The sequence below is a fragment of the Triticum dicoccoides genome, chromosome 4B (genome assembly GCF_002162155.2).
Source record: "Triticum dicoccoides isolate Atlit2015 ecotype Zavitan chromosome 4B, WEW_v2.0, whole genome shotgun sequence".
Classification (NCBI taxonomy): domain Eukaryota; kingdom Viridiplantae; phylum Streptophyta; class Magnoliopsida; order Poales; family Poaceae; genus Triticum; species Triticum dicoccoides.
In genome coordinates, this window is record NC_041387.1 from 401,300,915 (window position 1) to 401,312,785 (window position 11,871).

The 11,871-nt window shown below is 46.7% G+C and overlaps 1 protein-coding gene across 1 annotated transcript; it reads right to left on the reverse strand.

The window, feature by feature from the left end:
* Positions 1–10,977: 10,977 nt before the first annotated feature.
* Positions 10,978–11,862, reverse strand: LOC119293677 (ocs element-binding factor 1-like). The gene has a single exon (XM_037572058.1). It carries the CDS (start codon positions 11,701–11,703, stop codon positions 11,200–11,202), a length of 504 nt encoding a protein of 167 aa, XP_037427955.1. The 5' UTR covers positions 11,704–11,862; the 3' UTR covers positions 10,978–11,199.
* Between the last annotated feature and the right edge of the window lie 9 nt (positions 11,863–11,871).

Here is an 11,871-nt window from a genome sequence, read left to right on the forward strand (position 1 = left end):
GCCTCCCTGGCTCCAGCCGCCGGCGTCGGCATGCGTCGTGCGCACCTAGTGCTCCTCGGGCCGCACCCGTTCGGCCACGCGCCCGGCGCCCGCTGTCCGTGTCGCCCATGTCGCCCGTTTGCCCGCTAGGCTCCCCCTGAGCCACTGACACGCGGGGCCCACGCCCCTGGAACTTTAAAAAAAGGAAAAAGGAAAAAGCAAAGAAAATAATAATAATATTATTAATTAATTAAATTAATTAACTTAATTAAGCCTAAATAATTAACCTAATCACTTATTTAAATTAACTAAACATGTTTAGTTAACCTAAGTCAATGACAACCGGGACCCACACGTCAGCTTGACCTGGTCAACCGTACTTTTGACTCCTGACGTCATACATACATCATGCTAACATCATCCCACACTATTCTAGATAATGTTGATTTAAATTAATTAAATAAATTCCAAAAAATCTTTAAACTTTAGAAAATCATAGAAAATAAACCGTAGCTCGAATGAAAATACTTTGTACATAAAAGTTGCTTAGAATGATGAGACGAATCTGAATACGCAACCCGTTCGTCAGCCACACGTCTCTACCATAGCGACCCTCCAACATTACACCTCCGGTTCATCTGTTCGAAAACGTGAAACACCGGGGATACTTTCCCGGATGTTTCCCCCCTTCGCCGGTATCACCTACTACCGCGTTAGGGCACACTTAACACCATTCGTTGTCATGTAATGCATCGTCATGCATATGTTTGCATTATATTTATTGTTTCTTCCCCCTCTTCTCTCGCTAGACACGAGACCAACATTGCTGCTACCCAGCACGACTACAGAGTTGACGATCCCTCCTTCTTGACAAAGCAACCAGGCAAGCCCCCCTTGATCACCAGTTATCGCCTATTCTTCCTTGTACTACTTGCATTAGAGTAGTATAGCATGTTACTATTTTTGATTAATCCTATCCTGTTGCATAGCATGTCATTGTTGCTACATCTGTTGATACCTTACCTGCAATCCTAAATGCTTAGTATAGGATGCTAGTTTATCATCTGTGGCCCTATATTCTTGTCCGTTTGCCTTGCTATATTATCGGGCCGTGATCACTCGGGAGGTGATCACGGGTATATACTATACATACTTACATACTATACAAATGGTGACTAAAGTCGGGTCGGCTCATAGAGTACCCGCGAGTGATTCATGGATTGGGGGCTGAAAGGACATTTGTCCTGACGTCTCTCTGTGTGGATCTTTGTGGCGGAGTGACAGGGCATGTTGAAACCACCTAGGTGAGAGGTGGGCCTGGCCTTGGTCGATGTCCGCGGTTACTTCAAAATAACACACTTAACGAGATCTTGGTATTTGATCTGAGTCTGGCCACTGGCCTCTACGCACAAACCAACTACGCGGGAACAATTATGGGCACTCGACGTCATGGTATCAGTCGAAGCCTTCTTGACGTCAGCGACTGAGCAGCGTGCGCCGGGTTGGACTGGAACGTCTGCCCTTGTATAAGGGAGGCTAGGTCTGCTCACCGGCCGCGTACGCAACGTGCAGGTGTGCAATGGGCGATGGACCCAGACCCTTGCGTGCATAGGATTTAGACCGGCGTGCTGACCTCTCTGTTGTGCCTAGGTAGGGCGGCGACATGTTGATCTTCCGAGGCCAGGCATGACCCAGGAAAGTGTGTCCGGCCAGAGGGATCGAGCGCGTGGGAAATGTGGTGCACCCCTGCAGGGAAGTTTATCTATTTGAATAGCCGTGTCCCTCGGTAAAAGGACGACCCAGAGTTGTACCTTGACCTTATGACAACTAGAACCGGATACTTAATAAAACACACCTAGACAAGTTCCAGAGACAACCCGGTGATCTCTTTCCCACAGGGTGACGAGGGGAGGTTCGCTGGGTAGGATTATGCTATGTGATGATACTTGGTGGAATTCAATCTACTCTCTTCTACATGCTGCAAGATGGAGGCTACCAGAAGCGTAGTCTTCGATAGGACTACCTATCCCCCTCTTATTCTAGCATTCTGCAGTTCAATCCACCGATATTGCCTCTTTACACATATACCCATGCATATGTAGTGTAGATCCTTGCTTGTGAGTACTTTGGATGAGTACTCATGGTTGCTTTGTTCCCTCTTTCCCCCCCTTTTCCTCCTCTTCTCGGATGATGTAACCAGACGTTGGAGCCAGGAGCCAGACGCCACCGTCGACGATGACTCCTACTACACTAGAGATGCCTACTACTACATGCAGGCCGCTGACGATGACCAGGAGTAGTTTAGGAGGATCCCAGGCAGGAGGCCTGCGCCTGTTTCGATATGTATCCCAGTTTGTGCTAGCCATCTTATGGCAACTTGTTTAACTTATGTCTGTACTCAGATATTGTTGCTTCTGCTGACTCGTTTATGTTCGAGCACTTGTATTCGATCCCTCGAGGCCCTTGGCTTGTAACATGATGCTTGTATGCCTTATTTTACTTTTAGAGTTGTGTTGTGATATCTTCCCGTGAGTTCCTGATCTTGATCGTACACATTTGTGTGCATGATTAGTGTACGATTGAATCGGGGGCGTCACATATTTGCAACTCGAAACAGGGGCTACGGATTAAACTAAGATTGGCTAAGGACGAGGTGATGATGCGCGTCAGAAATGGTTCCAAGGTCGATGTGATCGCCGTCGGCACGCTACCTCTACATCTACCTTCGGGATTAGTTTTAGACCTGAATAATTGTTATTTGGTGCCAGTGTTGAGCATGAACATTATATCTGCATCTAGTTTGATGTGAGACAGTTATTCATTTAAATCAGAGAATAATGGTTTTTCTATTTATATGAGTAATATCTTTTACGGCCATGCACCCTTCATGAGTGGTCTATTTTTGTTGAATATCGATCATGGTGATACACATGTTGATAATATTTAAGCCAAAAGATGCAAAGTTAGTAATGATAGTGCAACTTATTTGTGGCATTGTCGTTTAGGTCATATTGGTGTAAAGCGCATGAAGAAACTCCATCCTAATGGGATTTTGGAATCACTTGATTATGAATCACTTGATGCTTGCGAACCATGCCTCATGGGAAAGATGACTAAGACTCCGTTCTCTAGAACAATGGAGCGAGCCACTGACTTATTGGAAATAATACATACCGATGTATGCGGTCCGATGAGTGTTGAGGCTCGCGGCGGGTATCATTATTTTCTGACCTTCACAGATGATTTGAGCAGATATGGGTATATCTATTTAATGAAACATAAGTCTGAAACATTTGAAAAGTTCAAAGAATTTCAGAGTGAAGTGGAATATCAGCATAACAAGAAAATGAAGTTTCTATGATCTGATCGCGGAGGTGAATATTTGAGTTATGAGTTTGGTCTTCATTTGAAACAATGTGGAATAGTTTTGCAACTCATGCCACCTGGTACACCACAGCGTAATGGTGTGTCCGAACGTCGTAACCGTACTTTATTAGGTATGGTGCGATCTATGATGTCTCTTACTGATCTACTGCTATCATTTTGGGGTTATGCTTTGGAGACGGTTGTATTCACGTTAAAGAGGGCACCATCTAAATCCGTTGAGACGACACCATATGAACTGTGATTTGGCAAGAATCTAAGTTATCATTTCTTAAAGTTTGGGGCTGCGATGCTTATGTGAAAAAACTTCAACCTGATAAGTTCGAACCCAAATTGGAGAAATGCGTCTTCATAGTATACCCAAAGGAAACTGTTGGGTACACCTTCTATCACAAATCTGAAGGCAAGATATTCATTGCTAAGAATGGATCCTTTCTAGAGAAGGAGTTTCTCTCGAAAGAAGTGAGTGGGAGGAAAGTACAACTTGATGAGGTAATTGTACCTTCTCCCAAATTGGAAAGTAGTTCATCACAGAAATTAGTTTCAGTGATTCCTACACCAATTAGTGAGGAAGCTAATGATGATGATCATGAAACTTCAGATCAAGTTACTATCAAACCTCGTAGGTCAACCAGAGTACGATCCGCAACAGAGTGGTATGGTAATCCTATTCTAGAAGTCATGTTACTAGACCATGATGAACCTACGAACTATGAGGAAGCGATGATGAGCCCATATTCCACGAAATGGCTTGAGGCCATGAAACCTGAGATGTGATCCATGTATGAGAACAAAGTGTGGACTTCGGTGGTCTTGCCCGATGATCGGCAAGCCATTGAAAATAAATGGATCTTCAAGAAGAAGACTGACGCTGACAGTAACGTTACTGTCTACAAAGCTCGACTTGTTGCAAAAGGATTTCGACAAGTTCAAGGAGTTGACTACGATGAGACCTTCCCACCCGTAGCGATGCTTAAGTCTGTCTGAATCATGTTAGCAATTACCGCGTTTTATGATTATGAAATTTGGCAAATGGATGCCAAAACTGCATTTCTTAATGGATTTCTTAAAGAAGAGTTGTATATGATGCAACCAGAAGGTTTTGACGATCCAAAGGGTGCTAACAAAGTGTGCAAGCTCCAGCGATCCATTTATGGACTGGTGCAAGCCTCTCGGAGTTGGAATATACGCTTTGATAATGTGATAAAAGCATTTGGTTTTATACATACTTTTGGAGAAGCCGGTATTTACAAGAAAGTGAGTGGGAGCTCTATATCATTTCTAATATTATATGTGGATGACATATTGTTGATTGGAAATAATGCAGAATTTCTGGATAGCATAAAAGGATACTTGAATAAGAATTTTTCGATGAAAGACCTCGGTGAAGCTGCTTATATATTGGGCATCAAGATCTATAGAGATATATCAAGACGCTTAATTGGACTTTCACAAAGCACATACCTTGGTAAAGTTTTGAAGAAGTTCAAAATGGATCAATCGAAGAAAGGGTTCTTGCATGTGTTACAAGGTGTGAGGTTGAGTCAGACTCAATGCCCGACCACTTTAGAAGATTGAGAGAAAATGAAAGTCATTCCCTATGCCTCAAACATAGGTTCTATCATGTATGCAATGCTATGTACCAGACCTGGTGTGTGCCTTGCTATAAGTTTAGTAGGAAGGTACCAAAGTAATCCAGGAGTGGACCACTGGACAGCGGTCAAGAACATCTTGAAATACCTGAAAAGGACTAAGGATATGTTTCTCGTTTATGGAGGTGACAAAGAGCTTGTTGTAAATGGTTACATCGACGCAAGCTTTGAGATCCAGATGACTCTAAGTCGCAAACCAGATACGTATTTATATTGAATGGTGGAGCTGTCAGTTGGTGCAATTCCAAGCAGAGCGTCATGGCGGGATCTACGTCTGAAGCGGAATATATAGCTGCTTCAGAAGCAGCAAATAAAGGAGTCTGGATGAACGAGTTCACATCCGATCTATGTGTAATACCTAGTTCATCGGGTCCAATGAGAATCTTTTGTGACAATGCTGGAGCAATTGCCTTGGCAAAGGAATCCAGATTTCACAAGAGAACCAAACACATCAAGAGACACTTCAATTCCATCCGCAATCAAGTCAAGGAGGGAGACATAGAGATTTGCAAGATACATACGGATCTGAATGTTGCAGACCCATTGACTAAGCCTCTTCCACTAGCAAAACATCATCAGCACCAAGACTCCATGGGTGTTAGAATCATTACTATGTAATCTAGATTATTGACTCTAGTGCAAGTGGGAGACAGAAGGAAATATACCCTAGAGGCAATAATAAAGTTGTTATTTATATTTCCTTATATCATGATAAATGTTTATTATTCATGCTAGAATTGTATTAACCGGAAACTTAGTACATGTGTGAATACATAGACAAAACAAAGTGTCCCTAGTATGCCTCTACTTGACTAGCTCGTTAATCAAAGATGGTTATGTTTCCTGGCCATAAACATGTGTTGTCATTTGATAAACGTGATCACATCATTAGAGAATGATGTGATGGACAAGACTCATCCGTTAGCTTAGCATAATGATCGTTAAGTTTTATTGCTATTGCTTTCTTCATGACTTATAACTCATAATACAAATCGTCATCGAACGATAAGCATGCGGACCCTATGGGTTCGAGAACTATATAGACATGATCGGGAAATATCTCCGATCAATAACCAATAGCGGAACCTGGATGCTCATATTGGCTCCTACATATTCTACGAAGATCTTTATCGGTCAAACCGCACAACATGTGTTGTTCCCTTTGTCATCGATATGTTACTTGCCTAAGATTTGATCGTCGGTATCTTCATACCTAGTTCAATCTAGTTACCGGCAAGTCTCTTTACTCGTTCTGTAATGCTTCATCCTGCAACTAACTCATTAGTCACATTGCTTGCAAGGCTTATAGTGATGAGCATTACCGAGAGGGCTCAGAGATACCTCTCCAATACACGGAGTGACAAATCCTAATCTCGATCTATGCCAATCCAACAAACACCTTCGGAGAAACCTGTAGAGCATCTTTATAATCACCCGGTTACATTGTGACATTCGATAGCGCACAAGGTGTTCCTCCGGTATTCGGGAGTTGCATAATCTCATAGTCAGAGGAACATGTATGTGTTTTGGTGACCGAAGTTTGTTTGAAGTCCCGGATGAGTTCACAAACATGACAAGGAGTCTCGAAATGCTCGAGAGGTAAAGATTGATATATTGGAAGTTTACATTCGGACACCGGAATGGTTTCGGGAAGTATCAGATAAGTTTCGGAGTACCGGGAGGTTACCGGAACCCCCCGGGGAACTATTGGGCTTTCATGGGCCCTAGTGGAGACAGGAGGCCGGCGGCCAGGTGGAGGCGCGCGCCCCCCAAGCCCAAACTGAATTGGACTAGGGGTGGGGGCGCGACCACCCTTTCCTTCTTCTCCTCCACCTCTTTCCCCTTCCCCCCTTCTCCGGAAAGGAAGGGGGAATCCTACTAGGACTGGGAGTCCTAGTAGGACTCCCCCCTTGGCGCGCCCCCTCTAGGACGGTCGCCCCTCCTCTCCTCCTTTATATACGGGGGCAGGGGGGCACCCCAAAGGCACAACATTTTCTTAGCCGTGTGCGGTGCCCCCCTCCACCGTTTACTCCTTCGATAGTATCATCGTAGTGCTTAGGCGAAGCCCTGCACGGATCACATCATCAACATGGTCATCACGGCGTCGTGCTGACGAAACTCTCCCTCGACCCTCTGCTGGATCAAGAGTGAACTCGGAGGTGCCGTACGTTCGGTGCTAGATCGGTTGGATCATGAAGACGTTCAGCTACATCAACCGCATTAACATAACGCTTCCGCTTTCGGTCTACGAGGGTACGTGGACACGCTCTCCCCCTCTCGTTGCTATGCATCTCCTAGATAGATCTTGCGTGATCGTAGGATTTTTTTTGAAATTGCATGCTACGTTCCCCAACATTAAGTCCATGAAGAAACAGAGTAATGCAATAAGAATGATGACATGAGCACCGGCGAGCGCGGCTACACGCAGGTGGGCGAGGCCGAGTGAGCACGAAGCGGCGGTGGAGCTCGGTTGCAACGGGCGCGACGACAGCTAGAGGACGAGGTCGACGCCGCAAACAGAGAGGAAACTAAAGGAAGCTCACATGAGAGCTCGTGGGGGACTCGGTGAAGCCGGTGGGGCTTGGGGTGGATCGAATCGACGACAATGGTGGACGACATCTGAGGTAGATGAGCGAGTCGATGGCGGCAGCTCGGCGCAGTCCTGCTTGATCCGGTGGGCATGGTAGATGAAGACGAGCGCGGGAAGCTGTTGGACATCCGTCTGCACCTCGGGTACGACTCTGGCCACGGGGACGGTGGCGGCGCGGCAACGATTGCGTTTGGGCGTGGACAAAATCGATGGGAAGAGAGGTGAGCGAGGGAAATGGGGGATTAGGGTTGTCCCGAGGGTTGTCGGCGCGGCTATATAGGACAGGGGGAGTCAGGGATGCTCAACGTGTGGCGCCAACCATGGAGATGGCGCCGCGGCTGGGCTGGAGGTGGAAGGAGAGGAGCGGCTGGGCTGGGCCGGATGCACTGTGGCCATTTATGGCCCAGTAGCATAGTAGGTCTTTTAGTATTGTTCTTTTCCATTTTCTGTTTTGTACTTCTTTCGCTGTGTTGCATTTTTATCATTAGCAAATGATTTTTGTTGAACTTAAAATTTATTACATAAATACTAGGAAGTGCTTGGAGCTAGCACAACAGGTGTCAATTTATTTTGAATTGTTTAAATATTTATTTAAATTGAAATGACACAATTTAATGTTGTTGGCACTATTTTAAATGGGTTAAGGGCATTTAAATATTTCAAATGATGTTGGCTTCATCATGACAAATGATCAGGGGAATTTATGAAATAATGTGACGATTTTAGTTTTACTGTTTGAATAAATATTAATTTTGACTTCAAGTTAAATTTGAAATGGCTTTGAATTTTGGCAACTTGGCTTAAAAAGGCGATGACATAGCATCATTAACATGAGATTACTGTAGCATGATTATTGGGGCAGTACATTGAGCGGCGTCGATGGCGTCACAAACGCGAGAGAGGTGGAGAGGGGCACGAGCTTGAGTGAGTGAGCGAGCTGGTAGAGAGAGTGAGTTGAGTGAGCTGGCGGCTAGCCCTATTTCCCTGTAGGGAAGCATGTTCCGACCGCGCTGGTCAGACAGCCGTTAGGCGCCGCGCTGGCGCACGCGTGCTTTGGCACGTCAAATTCTGTTCAAAAAATGGTTCAGTGTTTTCTGCCACAGCCATTCTTCCGTCACGGTGCATAGTGCAATGTTTCATTAAATGGTAGTTTTCTGCTAATCACGCTGCTATTATGGGATACCATGTATTTTACTTTTTGGGAGATTGTTTGTGTATATCATTATGAATCAAACATGAAAATAAATATATTTTTATATAGGAAATTACCGATCCACACTTGGCCAAATTCCGAGCGGACCGTACTAACCGTTGGATCAACTATATACTACTCCCTCAGTTCGAATTTAGATGACTTGCATTTGTCCACATTAGGATGCATACTTATATAGTGTCTAGGTACATCCATTTCTAGACAAATGAAAGTCATCTAATTTGGAAAGGAGGGAGTACCCATTATTTTGTGTAGTACTCCCTCTGTCCCAAAATAAATGTCTCAAAATTAATACAACTTTGTATTACAATTAGTACAAAGTTGAGACAATTATTTTAGGGCGATGTTAGGCGCCGACGCACCGGCCGAAAATTTCGGCCGGTCCAGCCCCAACCCTTGGATGCGAGCCCGCGTGGCCACTGGATGCAGGAAAAAAAAACGATTCGTCCTGGGCTTCTTCTACCTCGGGTTAGATCTGCAGCTCCTGCTCGCTGCCCTCGTCGCCGCGCCTCCAGTCCCCTCTGGTGGCCGTCCTCGTCGCCGGTCTCCGTCCTCGTCGCCGGCTCGCGGCCCTCGCCCCCGGTCGCCGGTCGCCGTCCTTGTTGCCGCCAGTTCGCCGTCCTTGCCCCCGATTGCCGATCTCCGTCCTTGTTGCCGCCCGGTCGCCGTCCTCGCCCCCGGTCGCCGTCCTCGTCGCCCCCGGTCGCCGTCCTTGCCACTCCTGGTCGCCGGTCGCCGTCCTCGCCGTCACCGTCCTTCGCCCGGCTCCCCTGATTGAAGCTTTTTTGTCATTACCGCTTGAAGCTTTTTCTTCTGGCAGTTGAAGCTTTTTCATTGCCGTTTGAAGCTTTTTTCCGCAGTGGAAGATTTTTCCTCCTGCCACTCTTGAAACTTTTCCTCTAGCTGGATGAAGCTTTTCCACAAACTGTTGAAGCATTTTCTTCCCTGGTGGAAGCTAGACACTTGACTAGTTCCAGCAAAAAACGATGCCGGCTGTAGCAAAAAAACGATGCCGGATGTAGCAAAAAACGATGCCGGACGTAGCAAAATCTGTTGGTCCAGCAAAAAAGTAGATGCCGTTGTAGCAAAAAATTGACACGGTTGTAGCTTTTCTCTCAATGGTTGAAGCTTTTTTCCTCTACGGTGGAAACTTTTCTGTAAATAATTGAAACTTTTTTCGTTTTAAGCAGCGCCGGTTGCAGCACCCGGTCATAGTGTAGGCAGCCGTGGCCACGGAAGCACATCGCAGCGTCTTCTCCATCGCCGTCCGCGGTCTCTGTGCTGAGCGCGCCCAGCAACACGAGCACGATGAGCACCACGACGCACCACCCAGCAGCGAGAACGATTGCAAAACTGCCCTCCCGTGTCGTGGTGCGACCGGCCCAACCTTGGGCCGGCGCCCCGGCTGGAACGATTTCCCATTATTTTAGGATGGAGAGAGTATGATGTACCAAAAAAAAAATCTCTTTACTGAAAGCTCGGCAGATGGAGTGGATGAAACCAAGTGGCAAACAAACCACCATCGCCGTCGTGCATGGTGAAGTCGACGGAGGCAAATTAAAGTCTCCCGGCTGGTCCGTGAATAGCGATGCATGCCGTCTGCCCGGCGTCGCGGCGCCCGCGGTGACGACAAGCCAGGAGACGCGAAGTCTGCCGGTCCGCATCACGCTCACGCATCCACGCATCGACGTCTAGTCACGCTCGAGTGTCGCTGGTTTGTTTAAGGTGTATAAGCACTTCGCGATCAGCAACTCAGCATCGGTTGCGTCGGCGTCCGTATCAGCCGTATCAGATGGCAGCGACCACCGGGCGTTAATTTGTTCGTTTGTGTGCAAAGAACATCGGCAACGTCTCCAGTTTGTTTTCTTCTTCATGATTTGAGAATGCAGTGGTGTTTGCGAATCTGAACAAAGAGCAGTGTCAGTATTTATTTATTTATTAATTTATCAAAAGGGGTGTCAGTTGATCTGCTATTAGACGATGGCAAAATTTGACCGAGGCTTCAAAAGAAGAAAAGATCCAGGTACTAACTACACTGAAGAATGATGCACTAGCGAAGGAGATTAAGAAATACAGTAATATCTCACTGGCTTTCCATAGATAGATATTTTGCGAGATATGCTAGATACACATCTCAGTTATGGTTCAGGCGCAACACAACTTCACAAACTTGACTTATTTATTCAAATATTGTACTATAGAGCAACACATCACACTCTTGTGTACTACACGTAGAAGTTCACACAAGAAACTCACGTAGTTCCAAAACAGAACTAGGAAAAGTCAACAGTCACACCGACGGCATAGCTCACATCATCACACTACTAGTAGTACCACACAAACACGCATCACACAGAATATGATACTAATATGCTCCCGAGTCAGAGCCACGGGAGACTTCCTGCATCGTCCATGATATCATCGAGCTGGTCCGGCTGGAACATCATCTGAATCTCCGGCGGGAAGGACAGGGGCGGCGCTGGTGGCGTCTGCAGGCCGCCGTACAGCTGTGTGAGGTGGACGGGGATTTCCTGCACGTCCATCGGAACGCCGGCGAGCTCCCCGAGCTGGCGGAGCTGGGAGTTCCGCTGCTGGAGAAGGCTGTACAGGTAACGAGCGTCCGCCGAGAGCACACGATTCTGCTGCTCGACCAGGCTGCATTGCTGCTGCACGAGGCCGGTGGTGACACGCATGGCCTCGTTGTCGGTCTCGAGCTGGGCCGCGCGCGCGGCCAGATTGTCCTCGCGCTGCTGCCTTTTCATGCGAGATCTCTGCGCCGAGAGGCGGTTGGAGGTCTTGCGTTTGCGCTGCCGCTCTTCCTCGGTGACCGCGCCACCACGGCGTGATGGCGCCGACGACGCCGCAGCAGGCGGAATCATCTCCATTTGTTATATCACGCAGAAACACACCGGATTAAGCAATTCCCGCTCCTAGAAGTAGTACTAGGAGCGGAGGAGAACGTACTTACTTGCAAGCCAGAGGAAGAACAAGGTACGGAAACAAGAACGTAGAAGGAAAGGAAACACACTACTACCACTACTATACTTTGGATG